General features: G+C 34.0%; 3 protein-coding genes across 6 annotated transcripts; all 3 read left to right on the forward strand.

Annotated features, from left to right (window-relative positions):
- The first annotated feature begins 6,300 nt into the window (after nucleotides 1-6,300).
- Nucleotides 6,301-15,477, forward strand: LOC114758843 (putative ABC1 protein At2g40090). 2 transcript variants are annotated; one of them, XM_028947930.1, is made up of 13 exons: nucleotides 6,301-6,552; nucleotides 7,023-7,177; nucleotides 7,291-7,416; nucleotides 7,554-7,649; nucleotides 7,782-7,882; nucleotides 8,120-8,156; nucleotides 10,245-10,463; nucleotides 11,071-11,182; nucleotides 12,292-12,383; nucleotides 12,470-12,649; nucleotides 13,114-13,227; nucleotides 14,207-14,355; nucleotides 14,903-15,054. In XM_028947930.1, exons 1-13 carry the CDS (start codon nucleotides 6,369-6,371, stop codon nucleotides 14,961-14,963), a joined length of 1,626 nt encoding a protein of 541 aa, XP_028803763.1. In that variant the 5' UTR covers nucleotides 6,301-6,368; the 3' UTR covers nucleotides 14,964-15,054. The 2 variants fall into 2 exon arrangements, with proteins under 2 accessions (XP_028803763.1, XP_028803762.1); XM_028947929.1 differs by lacking the exon at nucleotides 14,207-14,355 and having other exon boundaries at nucleotides 14,903-15,477.
- A 3,258-nt stretch (nucleotides 15,478-18,735) lies between these two features.
- On the forward strand, nucleotides 18,736-23,502 carry LOC114758844 (GDSL esterase/lipase CPRD49). Of its 2 annotated transcripts, none has more exons than XM_028947932.1 (6): nucleotides 18,736-19,084; nucleotides 20,553-20,630; nucleotides 20,990-21,130; nucleotides 21,944-22,038; nucleotides 22,125-22,274; nucleotides 23,029-23,502. In XM_028947932.1, exons 1-6 carry the CDS (start codon nucleotides 18,974-18,976, stop codon nucleotides 23,240-23,242), a joined length of 789 nt encoding a protein of 262 aa, XP_028803765.1. In that variant the 5' UTR covers nucleotides 18,736-18,973; the 3' UTR covers nucleotides 23,243-23,502. The 2 variants fall into 2 exon arrangements, with proteins under 2 accessions (XP_028803765.1, XP_028803766.1); XM_028947933.1 differs by having other exon boundaries at nucleotides 18,737-19,084; nucleotides 21,962-22,038.
- A 2,647-nt stretch (nucleotides 23,503-26,149) lies between these two features.
- Nucleotides 26,150-26,959, forward strand: LOC114758848 (protein EARLY FLOWERING 4). Of its 2 annotated transcripts, XM_028947938.1 has the most exons (2): nucleotides 26,150-26,187; nucleotides 26,328-26,959. In XM_028947938.1, exon 2 carries the CDS (start codon nucleotides 26,361-26,363, stop codon nucleotides 26,751-26,753), a length of 393 nt encoding a protein of 130 aa, XP_028803771.1. In that variant the 5' UTR covers nucleotides 26,150-26,187; nucleotides 26,328-26,360; the 3' UTR covers nucleotides 26,754-26,959. The 2 variants fall into 2 exon arrangements, with proteins under 2 accessions (XP_028803771.1, XP_028803770.1); XM_028947937.1 differs by lacking the exon at nucleotides 26,150-26,187 and having other exon boundaries at nucleotides 26,212-26,959.
- Nucleotides 26,960-27,385: the final 426 nt, after the last annotated feature.

The following is a 27,385-nucleotide window of genomic DNA, read 5'->3' on the forward strand; positions in this document are numbered from 1 at the left end:
ATTTGGCTAACAGGCTACGAAAATAAATAATAGGAGTAATAGACAACTAAAGCCATGCATCTAGCCTTATAAAGATGTGATGGCAAATGATAGAATTGTATGAACGCACATATATATAACATTTCAATTCAATACCTTTACCGGCTGCTTGGCTGAAAATAATTGAGTAGGCTGAAAAAGAGACACTCTTACAAGACAAAGTTTTGTCTTATATTTTCACTCTGTAAAATGCAAAATTATTTGAAACATATTAGTATAACGCCCATTTAAAGTTTTTAAGAAGCTCGATTCCCAGCATTTCCATTTAAACTTTTTTTTTTGACGTCAACTTAAAATGAAGCCTCAACAGCATCATTGAGTTTTCCCCTGCAAGTTGATAGATTGGTACTCATTTGATGTTTAATACAAGATCTATTTAACTAATTTGATTAGATTAAGAAAGTTACATCAGTTGGTTAATTATAAGAAATATAACATGTTTTTCTTAAAAGACCATAATCATCTCATTAATATCCTCTCTTATTTTTCTACTTGATTATGGCTGAGAGAGTATCCATAGAGATCATTTAGAAAAAATTGATAAATATGAGAAATAGATCTTATATTTAGAATCAAAATCAACTCAATAATTAAGTCTTATGTTAAGGATCAAAGAAATATTATTTTGTGGATCGCCTTATTTAATTAGATCAACAAGAAATGACGTTAGCAAGAAATATCAAATGTATAGAAGCCATCATGTCTGATTTGTTTGTTTTTTTTTTATGTAATATTTTTCATGAGATCTTTCTTGCCACATTTTATTGGATTTAGGTGATGAAGATATTTAGAGGAATGAATAAAATAATTGGAAGCAAAAATACAAGTGAGAGATCCAAAGAAGCAAAGACATGGAGAAAAGAGGGAAAAGGAAAAGAAACAGGGGCAAATTGGGCAGGACAAAAATTATGGCCAGGACGATTCCTTGGGCCACAAATGTCAAAGATCCTGTGAATGTGGCTGCTTCCCTCCCATAGCAGCCATGGTCCACGCCTACAAGCAATGCCCACCCCATTCTTCTTTTAACGTAAGCACTGTCTTCATCATACGTCATTTTATCCTCAGTCCAAAGAAAATAAAAGTCGACTCTAATAAATTAAAATTAAAATTAACAAATTTGTTTTATGATTTTCGTCCAATTTTCTATTCTCTTGACACTTGCAATCATCTGCTGACACGTGAGTGACACAATTTTCTTTTTTTCTTTTTATTGATGCAGGAAGCAAATATATCAACACGGAATCTCATTTGAGCTGTATAATTGATTATCAGTTGTCCCAATAGTAACACGATGAGGTCCTAACTTCTAACCTGTCACACAGACATATTACTTCCGATTTTAATTATAAAATCTAATTTCTAATATATAAATGAGGTTTTATAATTTAAAAGATGAGGTAGTATTTGTCTGTATGTACATGTTTAAATTGTATTAAATAAAAAAAGTTATAAAATTGTCAAGACTCATTCTTTAAATTGCCAATATGAAAACTTCATATGTTTAATATTGTGTTGCCGAGCTCGCAAATTTTTTTTTTTTTGGTGTTGCCAAGCTGTGGAAGCCAAAATATTTTTGGCTAAAACATATTTAACCATTTTGTGTTGTGACTACATGAGGGATTAAAAGACATTCTTGTCTTAAATTATTCTTTCAGTAAACATTCTAAACCGTTAAATGATATATTGTTGTTCATAAAATATTAAAAATTGTGTAATATTATTTTTCCGTTAAACATGTAATCTTTTTAACTTTTCATTGTGTCTAAAAATTGATGAGCATTATTTATTTGAGCAGGACCTCATTTATTTAATTTGTGATCTTATTTATTTAATTTGTTGTCCCTTGAATCTTTATGCAATTACATAAACTAATTCAGATTACCTATTCTCCACTTCTTCAGTTAGTTTCTTACTGGTTCCTATATTTTGATTATTCATTAATAAATATACACCATGAAGTTTTAGAGAATCATACGCAGGTATCAAAAAACTAATTTAATGACAACTATGTTCCCAAAATACTCATACATAATTAATACTCCCTTGTTTGCATCTTTATATATGCTATAATTTACAGCTGTTGGCAAAAAAAAAAATTAATGCAGCTATTTCTCCGTATTTTATAACTGGAAATTGTCTTGGAATGTAGATTAAATTGACCAATTATTTCTATGTTAAGGTATTGCTTGTCTGGGAGTAAATACGAAAGGAAAGGTGAATTTCTTTCTAGAAAACCTGTAAAATATAACAACCTGATTTTTAACTTATCGAAAAGTCAAGTTTTGCATTTTTTTACGAGCAAGGAAGTGAGCCGAACTTATATAAGTTTACTCACCTAATGCCACTTTGTAGTTCAATTAAATCACAAATCACAAATTATATATCACATTAGGGATTAAACAGATGAGTAATTTCTTAGGCATGATACTACTCTGTTTATTAATAATAGGACATGTTTAACTAATTTAATTAAATTAAAGAAGTTAAGCTTCACACTTTCTTCATAATTATAAAAGTAACCTTTTGATTAAATTCTATATAAATTATATATTCCACATATTTATGTTTTTTAAATAAAAAAATAATGTATTTCTCTTAAAAAACAAAATCAACCTAGCAGATTATATATTAAGGGGAGTTAGCTTCCCAGAAAATTGCGGATTCAACCGAGCGGGGGTTCTAGATGTTCCCAATGTATGTGGTCAAAATTTTGAATAGTGAATGAGATACTTTATCTATAATACATTCATTACGTCTTATATAATACATATAAAATTTATATACTTTTTTTGTTTATTTTATTTCAATGCACATAAAATAAAAAATTGCAAAATCAGAATTGTCACGTGAAAATACAATACATGGGAGTGACGATACAATGTTAATTAAAATAAGAAAAAAACTTAAGTCAAATTATTTATATTTATTATGACAAATTTTTCAATCACACAACCATATTTTTTTTATTTAATGTGATTTTATAATTAAATGATAATATTTTAAAAATAAGATATATAATCGTATGTGATCAAAAAACTTGATATTAGTGTTGTTCTTAAAATAATATATATATTAATTTTGAGAATAATGATTTCCAGTGAAGACTATAAAATAATTATAAATGACAACATCCAAATTTATGCATACGAAAAAAATAGCATAATAAGAATTATGGAAGATATAATAAAAATATATCAGAAATACAAAATAGAATGAAATTAAGAGACGGAACACTTTTCATAATTTATCAAAAGCAAGATATAATAAATATTGCTTATAAATGATCTATTCTTCTTTTTTTGGATATCATTTCTTTTCTCCTACCAAACACAACACACATGTCATAGATTGGCATCTTATGTGGTCATTGTGAATACACAAGTCGAATTCAAATTTCTTCTTATAAAGTCCAAACATAAAACCCAAGTCTTGCCTCTTCTAGAATTTTTTTGAGAAAAAATATCAAAAAGTAAAATAAAAATTAAAAAAAATCATTTATGGGTAATTATTAGTGGTTATCCCATATCACGTAACCCCGTCATCACAATCAAATTATTATGAACAAGATATATGAACTGAAAAAACAAGAAGACAAGGCAGGCTTTTGCATTCTGAAAGATGAACCTCGCCTACGTGGCACCTTATTTCTTGTTAGCCAAGGATCCCTTGGCGCGTTGCATTACTCAGCCACGCACCCTACGCGGAGAACTTTGTCCAGTCACATTTAATTTAATTTTGATATATATATTATTTATTATCCAAAAAATTTGTCGCCCCTTCTAATATATAAAGGCAGTATAGGGTGGGACGGTGACACAAGGCACAATCATCTTTTGGATTAAAATGCTTGTTTTTAAAGATTTTGATAAGAAAGATCCTTCACTGGATAACATCAAAAGGGTTTTATTTAAACTATTCCTGCGGATCATTACGGGACATAATGGCCCACCAATTGAGTCATTCGTGAATAATGAAAGTAAGCATATGAATCTAATAAGAAAGTTAATTTAATTAATTTGCCTTTCACACCTCTGTTACGCCCTCTGTATATGGAAGATCTTCCTTTGTTTCCGCAGCGCAAGTGTGCTTATATTTGTTGATGATTTAAAAAACAATTTATTTGTGGTTTAGGTCGTGAACTTTAAAATTTATTGAATCGTGTCTTACACTTAATAACAATTTATTTTAAGTGGTTTTAGGTGGTGAAGAACAGTTTATTTAAGTAGTTTTGGTGAGAAAATGCATATCTTGAACCGGCTAGTCAGGTGGCAGGTGCATTTATTGAGAAGAGTTTCGTATATACATTTCTTTTTTTCCCGTATAGCATTTGGTATCTTAGGACAGGGTATCTTTCAGGCACCACAACAGTTCTAGATTAATTTGGATTGTCGTTTGAAGGCCCCTCAATGGGGGATCGACTGAACACTAATTTTGGTTCCACCCAAATAAATTCAATGTTGAAATATATAAGATTAATACAGTTTTTAATCCTTTCGTCTTATATGAATTTTATTTTTAGTCCTTCAAATTTTATTTTCGGTAAAAAAATAAATAAAATTTTAAATTATAAATTTTGATCTTTTTAATAATAAAATGGTCCAACTATTTATTAAATTATAGAAATTAACGTTTTAGACAGAAAGAAACTTAGTAACTAAAATTTGTATCAACTATCCACCCAATTATATAGTTATATAATTATTGATACACACACGTAACATTTCATAATACTACTTTTAATTCTAATTATGATATTTTATTTATAATTTATAAATAAAATCTTATAATTAGAATTAAAAGAAGTAGATAATAACAAGCTAAGTTTTATATTTAACAACAAAGCTAATTGTAATTTTCAGTTTTTCACAAGGAGCATGCTTGGTGAACCATTGAAATTTCGTACACGACTGACAACTGACAAGTTCCGTGTGTCTACCCGTATACGCATGTCATTTTCCATGGCATTCTTCCAGAACTCAATTCATGGATTCGAAGAAGGTTAAGAAAAATGACCAGTCAAGACTAAAAAGTAACAGCTGAGAGAAGCTGGCAAAATTTCCTCGTTTGATTATTTTTGTTAATTGAGATCTCCAATCATTAACATTCGAATCCCCCCCGGGCTTTTTTTCGATGTGTTCTAATTAACATATAGGCTCATGCATTGTTGAGGGCCTGAAAAATGAATTGTGTCATCTATAACTTTATAGTTTGTTAAAAGTTATATATATATATATATATATAATACTACTCCCGGTCTTTAATATAAGATTTTGTTTGATTTTTATTTTAGTTCTAGATATAAGATCTCAATCCATTTTGTTTCTCATATTTATTTATTTTTTCTCAAGATAGTCATTCTAATCAAGATAGTTCTAACAAGTAAATATGATTAGTAAGGATATTTTAGAAAAAACAATACATATTTGTTATAAATAATTAACTTAATTTATTTTCTTAATCTACTCAAATTAGTTAATTAGCTCTTATATTTAAAACCGGAAGTAGTATATAAATATACGGATATTTTTATAAGCAAATACACTAACAAAAAAATCAAGGCATAAGAATATTCGTCACTTTGACATATCCGAGAAATGAAGATCATATCTCCTCAGAAAAGGTGCTGCGAGGAGAACAAGAAATCCAGCCATGCAACAAGATGCCTTTTACAGATTTTTTTCCCCAAAAAAAAAAAAGATCCTTTAAAAGTTTTTATGCTGAGAGGTTTATTTATTCGTTTTCAAAATTAATTTTGATCAAATTTATAAAATATAAATTGAATGTTCATTGTTATTTTTCACGTCGCATTAAAGAGTTATTATAAGCTATAAAATTACACTCAACGATATATGATCAGTGCAATTTACATGGATTCAAGGAATGAATCATCACTTTTACAAATTATAAATTTTATTAATATTTTAATATTAATAAATTCACAATGTTCAATTCTTTTATTTATTTATTTTCAGTTTCATTCTTTTTTTGGGTAATATATTTTCAGTTTCGTTGCTACCGAAATTATTCTCCTTGGTTCCCATATAAAATCATATATTGGAGGGTTGAGAGACCAAGACCGACGTTGAGCCCATCTTCAGCCCATGATGGGGGACACAACCCAGCCCAAACTGCAGAGCTTTCTTGACTGCTGACTGGCAAACAACTGTGTGAATTTGGCGCAAAAAGATGAAAACAAAGGAGCAAAAGAAAGATACCAGAAAAATCAAAGAATCGCCCAAGAGTAACGGTCTCTCTTGAGCGCTTCGTTCTGGTTTCGCCTCTTTGCGTTGCTCCATCCGAGGCTGAGAGCTTGAACTACTTTCTAAAGGATGGGCCTACTGTCTTTATGGCGCGCTGGGACGAGGCTTGCTCTGGTTACCTCCACCATTGGCGGTGGTGCCGCCGCTGCCGCCATAGCCACCTCCGATGATCCTGAAACTACTCTCAAGCTTTGCACCACCGTGCCCCATCGCCTCATCCGCGACGCCATCACCGCTGCCAATATTGCTTTCGGTACTCTCGATCTCTCTGAACTAGCATAATTGGAGCCTTGCGTTACGGTGTTATCTTAGTTTGTGAATTTTTATTCTTTTTTAGCTCCCGTCCTGCCATCGGTTCATTTGAGCTTAAGTGTTTCCCTTGAGCGAATGAATCATGGGAGTCAGGTGGCGGGATCTTTGAAGGTTGGTCAGGAGTGAAGAGATTTAGCTTTTGAACTGGAGTAGGTTCTAATTCGGAAAATAATTGTATAGAACTTGCCTTCCGTGTAACCAATGCAAAGGCCGAGGTTTTATCTTCAAATAAGATTGTTGTTTGCATTTGGTTTTGGTGATAATATACAGGGTTGACGCATTGATAATTCAATGAGGACGTGATCATTTGCTAATATGCGCCCCATTAATAAGAGAAAATCGCAAAGTTATTAGTAGCTTTCTTTGTGAACAAAGCTGGGCTTAAGCTGGTTTTCTTCTTATATGCATTAGATTATGAATATTCTCTTTGGGGACTGCCGGAAGGAAGTAATGAGCGGTCAACAGTCACGCACGAAGTTCACCTCCGCTCTGCTCGTAAACTTCAAGAGCTGTGTTTTAAGAACGGAGGGATTTATATAAAGCTTGGCCAACATCTTGGGCAGTTGGTGTGTTGATCTACTCTTTAAATCTTATGCATGAAATGCAAGTCTGATTTATGTTCAGTCAAGAATGCTTAATTCAATTTTTAAATCTTATACATATTCTTGATTCTTGACAGGAATATTTAATTCCTCAAGAATATGTCCAGACAATGAGGGAGTCCATGTTGAACAAATGTCCAGTTTCTTCATATGATCAAGTATGCCAGGTCTTTAAGAAAGAACTTGGAGAAACACCTGACACAGTATGTTTAATTTCTTCTTGACTGAAGCTTCATTTTAACTGGAATGATTTGGCATTCCCATGTGCTCCAAATGCTTATTTGTTAAATGTTATGAAATATAGCTTGGCGGCCACTGAATTTAGCCTTCTAATGTGCAGGTATTTTCTGAATTTGATCCAGTTCCAATAGCAAGTGCTTCCCTTGCCCAAGTTCATGTAGCCCGCACCCATGATGGCCAAAAAGTTGCTGTGAAGGTTTTGGATCGTGAACTTTTTCCATTTATTGATGATTAGTATATTTTGAATCAAATTTCTTTCTATGAATTAAGCATTAGTTTTTCTTATGAAAATTTCTTGTACATGTCCTTGGAATTTGTCAATATCCAGGTTCAACATACTCACATGACTGATACTGCGGCTGCAGATCGTGCCACTGTGGAATTTGTTGTGAACACTTTGCATAGGGTTTTCCCCAGTTTTGATTATAGGTATAATTTCAATGCCTTTACCTGTTCGGGATAAGCCACCTTAATGATTGAGAAATTTAGGAGCCATCTAGGTCTGTAACATGCGTATCCTAACTGACAGATGCCTGTAAATTTTAACTATTAAAGGAACTGAGGGATCTAAGTTTTCTGAAAAATAATTAATAAGCCTTATCTATCTCCCACTATGTTGTGTTGCAATTGCATTGATGGTACAGTTCTTTTTACTTCTGTCTTCAGGTGGTTGGTTGATGAGATACAGGAAAGTTTACCTAAGGTGAGCTGCTAACTTCAAAACAAATGCTTGGGCCTATAAAAGTATAAATATCTCTTGCACAATGGTTTATCACTTATTTTGAGTTAATTAATGATGTTGCTATTGTTTTTCCCCCATGCATAGCACAAAGACACGTGATTGAGAGTGTATTTCTGTGTGTAAAGTTGATTTCATAGTGCATATATCATTTAATATGATGATGCAGGACAAACACATACTCTAAGAAGGAAAGGGAAAAGAGGATTTGAGGAGAGAAAAATAAGGCGTTGGTGGACATTAATAATTTTTTGCTTGTTGTGGTAAAATTTAAGTTATACTGGCTTTTTGAAATCCTTTGGACATAGATTCATCATACTGAATGCAACCCCAAAGGTAACACATTCAACATATATCACCTCTAAAGGAAATTTTTAATTTTGTGGGCAGTGAAAACTAGAAATACTTTCATTGGCTAATTGAAGTTTCTAATTTCATAGGAAATTAGGAATCAAAGGAAAATAGACTTGATTGAAAAGATTACAGGATTAAACTCTTGGTTACTGATGAGCTAATGATTTAAACTAAATGACCTAGAGTTCGAATTTTTAAGCCACATGCAACTTATGTTTATTCTACTCTATCCCCAATACTTCTATTGTTCTTATTAGTTCTATATTATTCCTTTCCATAAAATGGATCAACGAAGCTGATGTGAAGTTGTTTTTCTTTTCTTTTTCTTCTTGTCTTTTTTTTTTTTTTTGGGCTAATACATTTTAAATTTGATATTTGATCATTTTATTAGAAGACTTTTTTTTTTTTAAAAAAAAAAAATCTAGACATTCTAACTGAGCTTATTCAAGAAAAAATCCTTAAGTGCATGTTTTTTGTGTGGATGACATGGTTCTTAGGGTTGAATCAAAAGAAGAGATTAACGCTAGATTGGAGTTATGGAGGAGGACCTTGGAGTCGAAGGGTTTTTGCTTGAGTAGGAGTAAAACAGAATATATGCATTGCAATTTTGAGGGGAGGCACGTCAATGGTGATTTGGAGGTGAAGATGGGAGATCAAATCATTCCTTAAGTGTCAAAGTTAAAATATATAGGATTCATTATATATGAGGATAGTGAAATTGATGGAGATGCTTCTCATAGAATACAAGCTAGGTGGTTAAAGTGGAAGAAGTCTATTAGAGTTATTTGCGATAAGAAGGTACCTGAGAAGCTTAAGGGAAAATTCTATCAGATTGCTATAAGACCAACTGTATTGTATAATAGTAAATGTTGGGTGATAAAAGGAAAACAAGAGCATAAAGTTAGGGTAATAGAAATGAAGTATACAAAAAAAGATAAGATTCGAAATAAAAATGTCAGAGTAAGAGTAGGTGTGGCAATTACTGAAGAGAAAATGGTTGAATATCGTCTGGGGTAGTTTGAGCATGTGCAGAGAAGGCCATTAGAAGCTCCATTGAGAAGGGTAGATCAGATAGTTTGGAGTCCTATAAAAAAGGACAGAAGAAGAGCCAGGAAGACGCTTAATGAGGTCATTGAATGAGACCTTCTGGTCAACAACATATTTAAAGACTTGGTTGTTAATAGAGCACAATAGCGTTGTGTGATCCATGTAGTTGACTCCACCTAGTGGGATAAGGATTGTTATTGTTGTTGTATTGGAAAACCTTTTTTTTTTTTTTGGTCCTTTTTGCTAGTGGGATTTTTTTTTCCTTGTAAAAAATTTATACGAGTGTGTTAGAGTCTAGTATAATAACAAGAAAATCTGCATATTGAAAGAATTGACTAGTTAGAGAATTAATGGTTTCATTGAAGTCCAATTTTTGAATCCTGAGTTGAGATAAATATACCCGTTATACTTGTTCTCTTTTCTGCGCTTTTCGTATATAGCAGGTAGTATAAAAAATTGTTGGTTTAGTCAGATTTAAGATTCAAGAATCTTGCATAAACCCGTTAAAAAATTTCCTTGACCTATGGAGGACTTTGGTACTGTTCTTATTCACTGGTAGATCCATGTTCGAGTTCTGTTTTCTACTTTTTTCTTGTTTGCTTCTTTCACGAAATGATTTCTGATCTGTTTAGTTGATATTTTGGCTTCCAGGAATTAGACTTTCTGATTGAGGCAAAGAATAGTGAGAAATGTTTGGAGAACTTCCGGAAGTTTTCTCCTCATATTGCGAACTATATATATGCACCAAAAGTGTATTGGAATCTAAGCACCTCAAAGTTACTAACAATGGAATTCATGGATGGTGCCCAAATAAGTGATGTGAAGACCATCAGAAGGCTTGGGATCCATCCGCATGAAGTTTCAATATTGGTAAGTGCTGATGAGATATGATTCTTGTTGACTCTAGAAGATTTGGATTATTTAGAATTCAATTACTTAAAATCTACTTTATTTCCAGATTCTGTCCAAATTATTAGGAGATTCACTTTTCAGCTGTTGCTCAATAATTCTCTCCCTAGAACTTCTCCATTATATGTTGATTTGAGCACAGTATAGTTGCTATCAATGCTTTGAGGATCATGTTTCTATTCTTCGAGTAAACAGATTCGAGGATCTGGTTCTGCTGTGGGGATTTGTCATAGATCTATGGGCTACTTGTCTCAAGAATGACTGATATTTGGAATCCTACTTACCCATTGTCAGCTATGCTTCAACTTTGGAGTGTATACCACAGTAGTAGACCATGGATGGTTATACAATGAAATGATGGATAGGTGATAGTCTTTGGGCGGTTTATTCTAACAAATTATTATTCTGAAATCTTGGATTACATATGTCATGGCTATAAAAGAATGAGTCAACAAAGTTGGTTAGTCAACCGATAAGCTTTTTTCAATTATTGCATATGATATGCAGTCGGTGAATTATATATCTGTGGTCAATATAATTTAGTAAAATGTGATAATTGTCTATGCAGGTCACTCAAACTTTTGCTGAAATGATGTTTAAGCATGGATTTGTGCATTGTGATCCTCATGCTGCTAACCTATTGGTTCGTCCGTTGCCTTCTAGCAAAATGAACATCATGGGTAAGGATTTGTCCCCTTGCCAAATTTGAAGTCTTTCTACAGCTGTGGTTACAAGATCCAAGTATACTCTAAAAATTCCCCACAAGCCACTGAAAACTCTATATCTTTTAGCATTTGACACTTGCTAGTCCAGTGAATGCTTTTGTCACATCTTTTGTAGTTTAACAAAATGTTGATATTTTAGCATGTCTTCTCTGTATCACTGATGGACCCGATCTTAATGGGCCTCAGACTTTTAAGTCTCGTGATAGGAAGAAGAATACTAAAACAAATAACAATGGGCTGGTCCCTGACGGAGAGTTTTCCAGGTAAACCCACACTCGCATGATGAGAACTGGTTGGATGAGCTGGAGGAGAGCTAGTGAGAGATGAGTGCTGGTTCATTGGAGGGAAAGGGAAGAAAGACAAAGAAAGATCTTGAGATGGGGAGAGACCTGCCTCTTGAAAGCGGGAAGCCATTTTCTTTATTCTCCACCTGTCTCATCTTTTCTGCTACCCTAATCTTAACCGGGTCATGATCATTTTCCACCCGAGCAGCATAGTGAACCCTTAAATAACAGTTAGTTGTTGAGGTGGGAGAACCATCTTACTTAGTTACTCCATATAACAACTTATCTGAATGCCATACCTGGAACAGCTTAAATTTTGTTCTAGAAAGAACGGAAATGCTGCTGGAGTGATTCTCAGCATTCGAATATTTATCCAAGAGAACGGGTTTGGAGGTCTATATGTTTTGGATTTGCTTGGAATTAGGATGGCACTATAATCCTCAAAAACGGATGACCACAAAAGAAGATCCCCACAAATGAATGTAATATTTGGGAGTCATTTAATGACAAAGGGTAAAACCCTGTCAATATTTGAAGAGCATGCTTTTATAGGTGTCAACATGGGGAAATGGCAGCGCCAAGATACTAGAATAGGGGGAACTTGGGATATTGATGGAAATGATAATCAGTACAAGATGAATGCCTCTTGCTGCATGTTTGAGACTGTGATTGAAATTTGAGATGTGTGTGTCCATGTTTGTCATAACTTGGTGGATCATATCTTATTTCCATATTTCTCAAAATTTTTAACTTGTGTCTTATCTCATTTATCATATATAGGCAAGAGGAAACCGCAGTTGATTCTTTTAGATCATGGACTCTATAAAGAGCTTGATTTCCATACAAGAACTAATTATGCTTCCTTATGGAAGGTACATTACTTATTTTTCATATTTGCTGTGATATGTCTCATTTGAGATTGTTGATTGCATCTCCTTCGTTCTCTCCTGTGATACAGGCATTGGTGTTTGCTGATGCTAAGGCAATAAAGGAGTATAGTGCAAAATTAGGCGCTGGAGAGGATTTATATGCACTATTTGCGGGAGTTCTAACCATGAGACCATGGAATAGAGTTGTTGACCGATCTGTGGATCATTTAGTTATACGGGGAAATGAGAGTGAGAGATCAGAATTGCAGGTGAGCTGTGGTTCAAGTGCAATTTCTCCTCTCTTTTGTTCTGATCAGCCTTAGATTAATTAATACCATTCTGAAATTTATGGCATGTTTGTCCCTATGGATGTAAAGGGAATTCCATTCTATCCTCTTCGCATACTGTTTATTATACTCTCATAGTCATTATTTAATAATATCTATTTTTCAAACATTATAGAAGCAGAGGCATGATGGTCGTTTTACTTCATGAAAAGCAAATAAATAAATAAATAATGCGCACAGACATACATATTTCAGTTCCATTTTATTTTTTTTTCCAATTCCCGAACATGCCCTGGGTGAAAGCAAAAGGTATGGTTGGAAGAAGATGAGAAAGGTATTTTCTTTTATCTGAAAGTGAATCATTGGTATTTGAAAATAATTTGCCGCATGTATCTAGAGTAAAATGAAATAAAACGTTGAGATGACTTTGCTAATTTATTTTGCAGGAGTATGCTTCTCAGTATTTCCCTCAAATCTCAGAGCTTCTAAGGAGATTACCACGCGTAATTCTTTTAATGCTGAAGACAAATGACTGTTTACGTGCAGTTAACAATTCTCTGGTATAGATTATCCTAGCTCTTTGTCTGCCCTCTACTTCATTACACATCATGTGACCTTAGGATATGTTTGGCTGAGTAAATAACGAGGGTGGGAATGGGAATGAGCGAGGACTATGTTTTCTTACAACTTAGAAAAGGGAGTGGGCAAATGATCATTCCCTTGGAAATGTGAGTTCCTTCAAACGAGGGAATGGTGACAAATGAAATTTCTATTCCATATTATCAGACAATTTCAATTATCTCCCCCACCCTCGACCACCTCCAATAATATTGACTATTCTTATTGTTGTATTTGAAGTAAGTTTTGGCTATCATAAATTGTTTAAAAAAGTAATTTTATTGTTCTCTAAAGTTAGGATACTAATGTCACTGGAATTTTTTTTTTTTAAATTTTTCATTCTTATATCTATTCTAGTTTACCTAACATTAGAATGGAGCGGAGTGAAATCTGCATTCCATATTGGCCATATGCCTTGCACAACAATGGAATGAAGATTCCATTCTCCCCCAAATTCATTTTTGAAACAACATGTGATCTTACTGTCTTTGAGGCGTGCAATTGATTAAAGAGATTAGATGAATGGAGTCGCATGAAACATTGCCAAATTCCTTCATGTTGTTGATTGACACAAGTACTATTTTGCAAATCATCCTTCAGAATGATTTTGAATCAACCGAGTCATCAATGCTAATGCTTGTTATAAAAAATGATAAGATGCTTTTTTATTTGGGATTCATTTTAAATTCTTAGAAAGGAAATTATTCCATGTGTTTTATTGACCTAGTCCTAATATTACCTAGTTTAAATTCTAGATATCTCCAAATTTTACTACTCCGGATGCTCCCTTCCCTATTTTCGTTCCACCCCTTTTTCCTTATCTATTCCTAGCTGTCACGGAGAGAACAAGACCTAAAGTTAGACGTTCTAGCCTATATTGCTCTGCATTATCCTTCGCTGACTCTTGAAACCTTTTGTTAGATAGAAGGACTTGTTGAATCCTGGGGAATGTCTCTTTATAGGCAAAACCTCAAGAACAATGATTTTGGCCCTAGCTCAAGCTTAATTTTCTTCTATATTACCAGTAATGCTAATGTGGAGAATGTAGCAAAGTTGAGCAGCTTGCTCAAGTAAGCTTCTATTGATTTTTGTCATGAAAACTGCCAGATTTGCCTCCTCCGGTATTTTTCTTTTTAGGTTCTGTTAAAACAAAATATAAGGTGATCATCCTTAGGCTAAACGTTTGTATCGTCTTGTAACTTCCTGAGGCCGTATCATAGTAAGCCTCCTCCCATCCTTACTGGCTAAGGCTAAGGCTAAGGCTAAGTCTAGGCTGGCGTTAAGGCAAGTTCTCACGTGAATAGACGTTTGAATATTTAGTCAGTGTCTGAAGCTTTGATCACTTGGATTGGTTGTTCACTTGCTCAAAGCGACGAAGCCTGCTCAATCTTCATATTCCCTGCCCCCATACCTGAATGAAGAGAAGTAATAGCTTGGGGAAAAAAAGGCCATTTCATCTAGAAAATCACATCAGAACTGGCAATTATATTCTGAGGGATTTTACAGTTATATATAACAAGAAGTAGACTATCATCTGTTTACAATACAGTTGAGTAGCCGTTCCTGTTTTCTATTATAGACCTTGATATTCCTGTTTTCTTTTGGCATCTTGGTCAGTTGCAGGGATCTTCTCTGGAGACTTATTATATCATCGGTAAGGTTTCTTCGAAGGCTGTGATTGAGGCAAAGATGAGGCAAAGCAAATCCCTTCTAACTTGGTTGAGTGTTGTACTGGATGACATTTTGCTGGAAGTGCGGCTCTGGGGAATGCAGATAGCCTTGTGGCTTTTACAACTCAGAAAGGCGTTGTCTTGGTCAAACCAAGGATCATAATCCAGAATGCAGACGTTCTCTGCCAACTTTGTTTCCCTAATTAATACAATTTTTTAAAAAATAAGTTACTGTATTCTTTGTCTCCGCGGTCAGAATTACCATTTTGCAGATTCTTTTGACGACAGATCGGCCAACCATATTTACATTATTTTAGATTGGAAAAAAAGAAGAAGAAGTGCTACTCACATTTTTTGTTATATAGTCCTGTATTCATTCTGATACTCGAAATTTGTTGTAAATCCCCGTTGATAAGGGGAGTAATTCATTGAGGATTAAAGAAGACAATAGAGCTCAATTTCAACTGTAGCATCTGCAACTTATTTGATGACTCTTTTATATCGTGAAGTTTCCAAAGATGATGTGGTTATCTGCCAACTTTATATTTCGTCCTCACTTTCTCTTTGATTTGGTGCAGTACGAAGGAAGCTTGACTATATGTTAGACATTGACTCAAATGAGCGTTGTATTATGTCTATCTCGTTGAGCTAGCAGGCGTACTTCTTTATGCTTGATGAAGTCTAAAGAGCAGCTTGTTGAGGTCCATTTTGACTTTCAAGTTTAAAACTGTTGTCTGAACTGGCCATTTAATAAAGCAGCTGACTTCCACGAGGTAGGGTCTAAAAGGGATAGATGTATGTAGTCTTATCCCCACAATTGAAGAGCCTATTTTTAAGATTTGAACTCATGACCTTTTAGGTCACATATTAGTAATCTTACTATTGCTCTGGGACTTTCCTTCTAGTTTAATTAAATAACTATTAGCTTGATTTTTGAATTCCATTTGGGGATGAGCAAATTGTATGTATGTATCAAGTTGAATCATTTATGTTAATTCTTTAGTTACAAACTTTTTACATATATTATGGTTAACTAATTCAAATTTGAATTAAGTTAGCCTAGGGAGGAACCTCCTAATAAAAGTTTGTCTATTTACAAAATCCTACTTTATTTTAAAATGATAACGAGTTAAGCCTCACTTGGAATAACTTATAAATAGCTTTTCAGTCATGATTTATGAAATGCGATATAAAAATGCAAGGGGTTTTATTTAGGCTTATGTAAAACTGTTTATAAGTGATTTGAAATGTAATGCTGAACAGGGTTTTAGTTTCTCACAATTTAACTTACTGGTTGATTCTTCTTGGTAGAATTATAATGAGGTTCCAAGTAAGGAAAATTATTATTAAAAAAATCCCAATAACAATCTAAGCAGTCTATAATAACAAGTTTCAAAGTAAAAAATAATAGCCTCTATGATTTATTTTGTAATTATTATTTTTTGAAATCTCTTCGTAATTCTCCCTTCTTCTTCTTCTTTTTTTTTTAAATTTTTACCAAAACACCTTTTTTTTTTTTGTATTTTTGGTATTACACAGGTCCTAATAGCAACCCCAAAAGAAAGACAAAAGATAAAAAGTTAATCATTTATTGCCAACTTGCTGAGGAAAAAAGAAGAAGAAGAAAACAAAAACACTATATTCTCAAGGCCATACCCTAGTCCCGGATTTACATTGGGTGCTCATTAGTTTTGATGAGCACCCAATACTCATCAGATCCGGACTGTCCAGATCTGATGTGGACAGTCCAAATTTATTTTTTATTTTTATCTTTTAAAAATAATTATTTTAATAGGTATAAGATAAAAAATAAAAATAATCTTTTAACAATCATTCTTTAAAAATATTTTTTTTCTATTTTAAAATAATTATTTAATAATATTAAATGGATCATCCAGATTAGATCTGAACGGTCCAGATTGCTCATCAGGTGATGAGCATTGGGTGCTCATTGATGAGCACCGAATGGGGACGCCCCCTAGTTCCTATCTATAAGAAAAACAAGCAAGGCTAACTAAAGTGGGCATCTTCACCCCACACCCTGACACAAGATTTTGTCTGAGCAAGGATATCTGGCATCTTGATTTTGCCTACTACAATATTAGCACTTGGGAAGTGCTTGTTTAGGGTTAGAATTCTCAAAAACATTTATTTATATAATTCAAAACAATTTTTTTCTCATATATTTATTTTATATTTTATAAATTATGACTTTAAAAAACTTTTTGCCCTAATTTAGATGAGTAAGGCAAAACCACAAAGGTGGTAAAACTCACCAAATATTTAACTTGGTTGCATTCTTAAATCAGGGCTTGTACTGAAGACTTAATCTGGTACATCCCATACTAGTTGAACCAAACATTTGATAGGTACGCGATTCTTTTATATGACCAGCCTGAAACAAGATTGACCACATGGATGGTCAATATGATATCACAAGCGAGTTGGCGATAAATGATTGGGTAAATTCCAATACCATATAAGGGCAGGGGCACACCTAGTTCTAAAGAAAAAGATGAAACATGGGCTTTTGTCTTTGAAAAGTAATACATAATATTCAAAGTCTTCAATGAAAATTTGACCCAAAAAAAAAAAAAGTCTTCAATGAAAAGGACAGATACGTAGGAAGCGAAGACTTCAATTATTTTGTGTAGTTTGGTGAACGGTGAACCCCCGCCGAAGAGTAGCGGGTAAAAGCAGAGCATCATAATGAAGTCATAAAGGAAAACCTACTCATCAGCTCCCAAACTTGATGTCTTTCTGCAATTCATTTTCCTCAACTAATCATTTATTGCTTTTGCGTAAATAAATGGATCTCATTTATACCTTCTTCATTCATTGCCCCTAGCTACTTTTCTTGTCCTTGTCTCCCTCACATTTTTATTCTTTCTTGCCATCAGTCTCACTCTTCACGAACTTCACACTCAAGTTATTATCATTCAGAGGTACTATTGCCAAAGCAAAGTCTAATACATGAATTATACTACTGGTGTGATCGTGTGAATGTACATACCAAATTGTTGTAACTTTCTATCCAAGGATTAAAAATTAAATAATAATATAACAAAGGATGAAATTGTGAATTCATTAATGATGTGACTTATAAATAAAATAAAAAATTTCCTTGTCACTTTATAAATAAGACTATGGAAGCATATAGAACCAATTTTGTGGGAGAGGATGTTGTTTATAGATTTATATATATGAATCCCCTGTATCGTATTGGGTTTGAAAAATAAATCATGTTATTTGTGCTTATTAATATTGTGGCTCCTCGTAATTTACAGTAATATATATTTATTATTAGGAATAAAAATGTTAAGACATACTAAATTAAATAATAAATTACATTTTGCTTTATCGAAGGCTAACATTTTTTTGACATAATTTGAATTTTTTTAATATTATTTTATAAAATAAACACAGGGAAATGGATCATTTTATTACCTTATGTTTCATTTCTTGAGCTTCAACTTTCAACTCGAGATTAAGTGAAGCATGTAAAATTTCAAAATATTGTTTTCGATAAAAAAAAATGCAAATTTTTGAAATTCAAAATATTGATTAAATGTTAAATTAATAATGATGTTGTTTTTGAAGTGATATTTCAATATTCAATCGAATTGAATGCTCTGAGTAATGCACCACCTAAAATGATTTCCAAATCTGTAAATAGAGCAATTAAATAATAAATAAATAAAACTGAATCGTACAATTAGTCTTCGAACGACTATATTAAAAGGTGATTTGTTCCATCAAACAAACACTACGGATATGGAGCAATTACGAGAAGACACATTTACAATTTACTAACCAACGATTTTCCCCCCAAAGAAGGCACACAAATTTCTGTATTTGATTGTGGACATCGTTTTCGTTACTTCATCGTTCTCCGAGAGGTACGGCGCCAAGGAAAAGAGTTCCCGGCGGTGGCGGTGACGCAGCGGCGGTATAGGGGAGGGCCATAAGTTTCCCGCTTGATTTATACTTTTTGCCTTACGCTTAGCTAAGCAGAGCAATGGTCGGACCGGAGAGGCCTCAGTTCGTTCTTTTCGGATCCTCCATCGTCCAACTAAGTTACGGCCATGGTGGTTGGGGCGCCATACTTTCTGACATTTACTCTCGCAAGGTACTAGCATAAATTCTCCTCCTTTTCTGTTTTTGACTCGATCATGAGTTTTGTTCGTTTGTGAATGGAGCTTTTAATTTGATTCATAAATAATTTACTTGGTAATGCTCTTATGTTTGTCGATGTATTCGTGATTTGTCATCCTTGATTTCCTCAAACTGAATAAATTAATGAATAATATAATGATTATTGTTCTGCTTATAGTACTACGTTTGACAAGCCAGTTGCTCAATAGGACAACAATTCTCAAGTTATCGAGTCGTTTAATAACTTCCGAGGTTTTGGATCTTGTGGCTTCCTTTTTGAAAGACATCTTGCTGGCTCGCTATTTAGGCATTATTTTATTTCATCGCATAGCACACCGATTGTTTACAGTGAAGATATCTGGGCGTTATAATTTGGTAGCCGATTATATTCCTCCTCTTCTAAAACTGGTTGAAGTCATATATAAATTCTCGTTCAATTGTGCAATTCTAAACTTCTATTCTTCGTGATAGATATCTGATATTCTATGTAAAACTCCTAGTGTAATCTTTCATCCACAAGGCTCAAACTTGAAACCTTGCTCAAGGAATCCTTCGCCTGACCCAACTGTTATTGGTTGCACTTCGACACTTCTTAATTGGATTTATTCTTCAAAACGTAACTGAAATTTTAATCGGTGTCTTGATCATGGATTTTGTCCATGAACCCAAGAATCATGGCATGTCGGAAGATAGGAGTTACTTGTATATTTTTAATGTCTATTATTCCCTTGTAATGATTATTTATAATTTTTTATCACCTTTTGAAGTGGGGACAAAAAAATTAATTTTCATCTCCAAAAACTTCTGTTCATTTCATTCATTTTCATCGTGTGAATTAGATGGGAGGGTGGTATAATTCATGACTTCTTGAGCTGATACGTTGCATGTGATCGGGCATTCTTACATTTATTCAATGAATATACCGGATACAGAAGCATAAAGAAGTTATTAATGTTTTATAAATTAGTTGTAGTCCTCTTATTTGGTTTTTCAAATATAACGGCTTCTCTAGGAATTCTATCGATTTTGATCTTACGTTTTATCCTCCCTTGTTATATTTCCTTACGAACGCCCTGAGTGAAACTAAAACATGGAAAGCCATTACATATGCTACACATTTGATTCACATTCATAAATGTATATGCGCGCTTTTTCTAGTTATGAAGTGGAGAGCAGGAGTTATGCGCAACCTCATTGGGATCATGGCCTTGTCATGACTCATGACTCTCTCTCTCTCTCTCACACACACACACACATCTTTTCTATTATAAAGTAGAAAAAAAGATAGATGTCCATGATTTCTTTTTTTTTAAGCTCTATCTTTTAGCTATGTTGTTATTTGACTTTTTGATCAAAGCCTTAGAAAGTATCCTAGCTTTAAATAGTTGAGGTTAAAAGTATGCATTTGCATCATCTTTAAGCAATCTTGCAATTCAATTCAGGCGGATATATTGTTACGGGGATACTTTGGATGGAATTCAAGGCGTGCTCTCCAAGTCCTTCATAAAGTTTTCCCGAAGGTATTGTACCTCTCTTCACTAGTAAAACAGTCGCTTAGCCATCTAATAGGTTATCAAAATAAAATGCTATTTCTGATGAGGCATGTGTTGTTCATTAATAGCTGATTGATAATACAGTTCAAAATGATTAATATATGGTTGAAAGACTTTGTTTCTTAAGTTGGTTCACTTTGTCAATATGCCAAGGGATTCCAAAATAACCACAAAAACACCTTGGTGCTTTAGCAGAGCTTTTGATCGGAGAGTCTGAATGCGCGCCTATATTTTTAGATTTAGAGTTTGGAGAGAGGGTTTTTTTTATTTCAAAACGTGCATAAGAGCTTTATATGTGTGGTTGGCTTCTTTTTCTCACTTTTCAGGATGCTGCTGTACAGCCTTCTCTTGTGATAGTTTATTTTGGAGGCAATGATTCAATGGGGCCTCACTCATCTGGCCTAGGCCCTCATGTACCTCTTCCCGAATATGTTGAAAACATGGAAAAGATTCTGATTCATCTTCAGGTACTTTTGCTGCATCGCTGTAGTTAAATTACCAATAACCAGGTTCTTTCTGCTGCACGTAGTCTTGCGTTAGAGGAAGTTATGTTCACTAATAGACACTTGCAACCCTAAGTAATTGTAAACAGGAAGCTGAATTTTTGTTGAAAAATATCAAGTTTGGGAAACAAGACTCAGTTATTGGAGGGTCTTCTTAGATGATGTATGAAACTCACTAAATCTTTGACCTGCTATTATATATTGGCATTTATTTCACCCGTCCTGTGTTATCTGAATATGGTTCCTTATTTTTAGAAGCTTTGACAATGGGACGGGAGAATGACTAATTTTCATTCGTACAGCTTTTAATATTTCCTTACTGGAATGTAATTTGCTAGAGAAAAATCATTGGGAGCTGAATTATGGAACTAAGAGATTAATGTCTAGACAAGTCAAATTTTAGCTTCCTCTGTGAGAAAGTCTGATCCCTCCTTTTCCAAGAACTGGTGGAGCCATGGAAGTGAATCTGTGGCTCTGAATTCTGACCTTGTCTGAGTATCTTTTCCAAACATGCCCCCAAAAAAAGTGCAGCGGGAAAAAATGTAAAGGCTGTTTAATGCTCCCTGGGAAACAAAGTGACCCAGCGTTGTGATGATGGTTAAATGGAAACAGTTTGCAAAAAGAAGCTTGTAACTTTTCCCCACGAAATATGCATATTTTATGTAAATGTTATCTGTTCACTTATATAAGTGGGTGGTCCTTTGCCCGCAAAGATGAGAGTTTATTTTCATTTTCCCCCCTCCCTTGGTAAGAATGGTAGGATAGATAATTTTAAAGATGACTATTGAATTTCAGAACCTCTCAGAAAAGACACGTATAATTGTTCTCAGCTGTCCGCCTGTCAATGAGGATAAAATTCGTGGGAACACTAGGTAATCTATTGATTTTTTTTCCATTTTCCTCCCTGATAACCTAATTCCTTCGAAATCATCTGATTTCCGTTGCCCTTCTGAATCAGTGGAATTTTTAGTGAGCTGCTAAGAACAAATGAGTTATGCCAAAGCTATTCAGAAGCTTGTATAAAGCTATGCAGGGAGATGGATGTGAAAGTTATAGATCTCTTTAATGCTCTACAGAGTACAGATGATTGGATGAATGCTTGTTTTACGTAAGTTTCCTTGATTTATTGTGTTTAATCTTCCTTTTTCTCAAATAATCCATGCAGTTCCAAAAATGCGTCATATTGCAATCAAATTGTTAAATGTCCAAATCTTTCAGGCATCTTTTGCCTGCTCTGCTATCTTTTCAGGCTAGCTTAAATCTGCAGTCTTTCATCTTAAATGCACACTGATCATTGAACAATCTTTATGAAGTCACTCCTCAACGCCATTTTCATTTTCCCTCTAGGAGGAATTTGCGTTGTTAAAATTTGAGTGAACTCTAACAGCTCTTAATGTCTTTATTTGATCAGTTGTCGTTCGTCAAAAATTATAATGACTGGATTGTACCAGAAGCTTGACAAAAAAAAGAATCACGCCTGGTGCTAAAAGAAAGAAGTAAAAGAAAAAACTAACTCCATCTGAGGCTTTCTTCACCCCTCCGAATTGGAAAGAGCAAAACTTAGATACATTACGAAATTGATTATTGCTCGACTCTTCTAGAGGCACCGTATTCCCGAATGATGCTTCATGAGTCATGAGATTTCACTTCCTTCTTTGGAGCCATTCTGACGACTGTTTTGAAATCACTTGATCACCAAACAAATTATATCTCATGTAGCACTGTGATGGAATACAGCGTCTCTGGAGATACTTCATAGACAAGTTTTCAACCTTGAAATAGAACCTAACGTAGAAGAGAATAAAGCTAAACATAAGTCTAAAGAGGAGTCTGATATCTTCTGCTGAAAATGTCTTTTGCAGTGATGGTATTCATTTATCTGCTAAGGGAAGCAAAATTGTGGTGAAGGAGATTTTAAGAGTGCTTAAGGAAGCTGAGTGGGAGCCGTGCCTCCACTGGAAGTCCATGCCCACAGAATTTTCAGAGGACTCCGCTTTTGATCTTGTTGCAGCTGATGGAAAAACTACATTAAATCCCTCGGAGTGGACCTTTTATAGGGAGATACAGTGGGACTAGGTTATGTTATCTTATGATATAGTCTCAATTATAGAGACACATCTAGCATTTGCCTTTTTTCCTCGATTAGGAGTTCCAGTTTGGTCTTTCTCTTTCATCAACTTAGTCTTTTTATACTTTCATTTAGAATTGAATAGAATATAGTATATCTATAACTAGAGTTGGCTTCATGTGTTTGCAGAGTCCAATTGTTCATGACTGTGAACAGTGCAACTCCCTATATTTTTTTATATTTTATATTAAATATAGTATATCTATAACTGGAGTTGGCTTCATGTGTTTGCAGAGTTCAATTGTTCATGACTGTGAACACTGCAACTCCTTTATTTTTTATTTTTTAATCTTTTATATTAAATTGAATGACTATTGAATTAATCCAAGATATTTGCCGTTTTGATTTTCCTTCTTCTTTTTTTTTCCTGGATAACAAAAGGAGAAAGTTTGCTAATTGACCGCCGCTTTTGGGACAAGAACCAATGGGGTCAGACAAGATTAAGGGGTCTCAACTGTGAATGTTTTTGTTTAGAGGTAGATGCTTTCTTTTTGAGGAGTGGGCTTAGCACAGTTGTGCGTGATCCACCTATACTCCAATAAATTGATAGGGGATTCAGATTTTAATGTTTAAACTATTTTATCATTTAATGTGTTCGATTGCGCAATTCAAATTTATGGAAGAGTTCTTCTTCTATATATGAATAACAAAAATGCATTACTCAGATAATCAAAATCTTCAAAGATTCAAGTGCTTTTGTTTAAATTTAAGTGATCTTATTTAAAACATACACGTGCAATTTTTTGTTTCTTTAATTCTTTAATACATGACCATATGCAAAATCTAATTTTAAACCATTTTTTTTTAATAATATCATGACCATTGGAGCCCTGATCCTTATCCACATTTTATTTTATCCTTACGCCAAATTGAAATTAAAATTTTTCATTAATTAAGGCCTTGTTTGTTAGGGTAGGGAGGGGGAGCAAGAAGTTGGACTTTTGGAAAGTAATGAAACACATTTTGCTTAGTTTACTAAAAGTTTTAACTTTTCACAAGGTTCCGTCAGCGCTAGGTAAATAATCTTGAGTAGAATTCACATAAGTTCTACTTCCCTAGCATTTTATCTCTCAACTCAAAAAATAATTTATTAATTTTCTAAAACTGATATTTTTGGAGAAGCTAGCGTAATTGAGCCAAGTCAGACTAATAATTAAACTTCTGCACAACGAGTTTCCCTTCTTGTCAAGAAAGGGAATGTTCTTACGTCAGTTTTTTGCCCCCCAGTGAAGGTTTTTTACTGCAGTTCTACAATTGGTGTAATTTACATCATCTTCATCTACTGATCCTGTTTTGGAATATTTCCTTCGAGCAATGCGTTAATTTGTTGTCCGATTAATTTTAAGTTGAAAATAATTTCTTCAAAATAAATTTGACTATCTTAGAAATTTATTTTATACTTCAAAATAATCCTTATTATGAGCAAATTAAAAAATATTAAATTAATTAGAAAATGAAATTTACTCAGAAATTATCATTATCAATCAATATTAAATATAAGATATAAACATCTATAGTAAACTTCACTGTTCATAAATCATAGACAGTATACTTTTCAAAAAATTAAATAAATCCCAATTAAACGTAATGTTGGATAATTTAAAATACTCCTCCGGTCCTTAATATAAGACCCATTTAACTAATTTGACTAGATTAAGGAAGTTAGGTAAGTTAGTTAATTATAAGAAAAGTGACACATTTTTCCTAAAACACCATAACCGTATTTCTTAATACTTCCTCTCCCTCTTCTACTTGATTATGGTTGAGAGAGTATCTATAAGGGTAATTTAGAAAAAATTGACAAATATGAGAAATGGGTCTTATATTTAGGACCAAAACCAACTTAAAAATTAGGTCCTATATTTAGGACCGGAGGAGTAACTGCATAGTAATAATTTTTTTAAAAAAAGTATTTGTTAGAGACATGGCTAAGAATTCCCTGTCGTTTTTTTTCAGTAAAAAAAATTAGGTGAATTGAGTCTTCACATGATAATAAGATTTAAACTTATAATTTTATGAGTTATAAACCAACTTGTTGCCAACAAAATTAACTCTTGTTGGTAGAATCCTGCTGCGTTGTTTGTTGCTTTGCAATAACTTCAGCATTTGATTAAAAAAAATTAAAAAAATCCCCCTGTTGATTGCGTAAGTTTCTTTTGCGCTGGTCAAAACAAAAAATAGTAAGGTGCCCTTTTGTTACCTTTTCAAAAAAAATTAAAATAAAAAAGTGGGGGTTAATGCGAAGTACACGAGGGCAAAGTAATGCCGCTTTTTGTCGACGTGGCACTTCTTTCTTGCACTTTTCACTTCGTCATCCGATCTGATCCACCCGGCCAGATATTTTCTCCTTCGCTATTACCTTCCCCACGCGCACCCCTCACCTTCACCCGTTGACCCCACCTCGAAATGTCTTCCTTCTCTGATATTATACCCCCAAAACCACCAAATTATGTGTTTTAAAAATTTATAAACTGTTTTGAATAAAAAGTAATTAAATCTTGGAAGGAATAGTTATTCACTAGGAAAATTTGAAAAAAATACTCATTAAAAATTTTGTTAATATGAATGAGCTAAATTAGAATGCTGATATTTATATGCATAAAATTAGTAAAGTATCAAACTTTTATATAAATATTTATCAAGTTTTTGTCATTACTAAATTTTTTGACAAAACATTGTTGTCCAAATTTTCTTCCCAATTTATAAATAAAAATAAGTTGCCGTTATCTGAAAAATACCCAAAAATGATTTAACAATGCACGCTCTAGCGTGGGCGCGTAAGGTCATGTGCCTCAGTGAATCACGACCTTGTATATATTATTCTTCCTTGCCCTGTTTCACATTTGCAATGTAGTTGAAATGAAAAGTACAGTTTCAGGATTATCTCAAGGAGGTAAGTCTGTGGTTCTTGTAGGTTTTTCTTAATCCCTCTTCAAATTTCCAGACCCACTTTGTTTTGCAATGTCTTTTCCCCTTTACCGCCAATAAATCTTAATCTTCATCGTTTCTCGTGCATGCATATGAATGAGTAAGTTTGATTCTTCCTCTGCCGTCATCGAATCTGCCATGGAAGATACCTCCGGTCCCCGCCAAAACCTACCTGGGAAGGGCCGCCACCGCCCCTCCCCGACCACCACCACCGTCAGCACCACAACCACCGGGGACTCCGACGGAGAAGTGGAGGCGGCCGAACAAGGCGACCCCAAGGCGTGGGCAGCGTTTAACAAGAGCTTCCGGCAGGTGCAGTCGGTGTTGGATCGTAACCGCCTTCTGATTCAGCAGGTGAACGAAAACCACCAGTCTAGGATTCCCGACAATATGGTGAAGAACGTGTCCTTGATTCAGGAGCTCAATGGAAATATCTCCAAGGTCGTCTCTCTTTACTCTGATCTCAATTCTAATTTCTCCACCATGTACCAGCAACGCGCCGATAATCGTAACGGAAGACCTGAGAAATGAAGGGCGTGAAGGATTATGATCAAATTCGTTCCTGTAATTTCCAGTTTACTCTCTTGATATAAGTTCAGGGTTGATGAGTTCTGTAATTGCTAGCAATTCTCTAGCTGTGTTCGTGTCCCTAGAAATAAAATATTTGTTAACTTTGGATAGTTGGTTATGTCTTCCAGTGGCACTTCGTAATATTTATTGAACAATTTTGATGCTAATATGGGGTTCTGTTTTGTTATTAATTAGAATAGTGAAAGCAAAGCGATGCATACTCCACTCGAACCTCTTCACAGCATGAGGTATTTACGAGGGGGGTTTGGTTGTTGACTAAGTAATCTGTAATGCATTTGTAATTGACTATGGAATTCTTCTTGAAACCAGTTAGCTAGTTACTGTGGAATGTGCACTCTGCGCAAGCATTATACATTGCCATGGCATACAGGATCTATGGAAGTAAGAGAAAAATAAGTTGTGTTCTTTTCCAGCTCTTTTAGTTTTCTGCCTTTTTTTTTTTGGGTTGTTGAATAAGAAGGATTAGTTTGTTTGATTGAATGCTAAAGGTGAACAACTATGCCCAGAATGAAATTGTCATCTAAAACTTTCCCAGTGTTGCTACATGTCCTTGTGTTCCCAATGTTGCCAGT

Source organism: Neltuma alba, unplaced genomic scaffold (assembly GCF_004799145.2).
Source record: "Neltuma alba isolate B1F8T4 unplaced genomic scaffold, ASM479914v2 tig00010758_pilon, whole genome shotgun sequence".
Lineage (NCBI taxonomy): Eukaryota > Viridiplantae > Streptophyta > Magnoliopsida > Fabales > Fabaceae > Neltuma > Neltuma alba.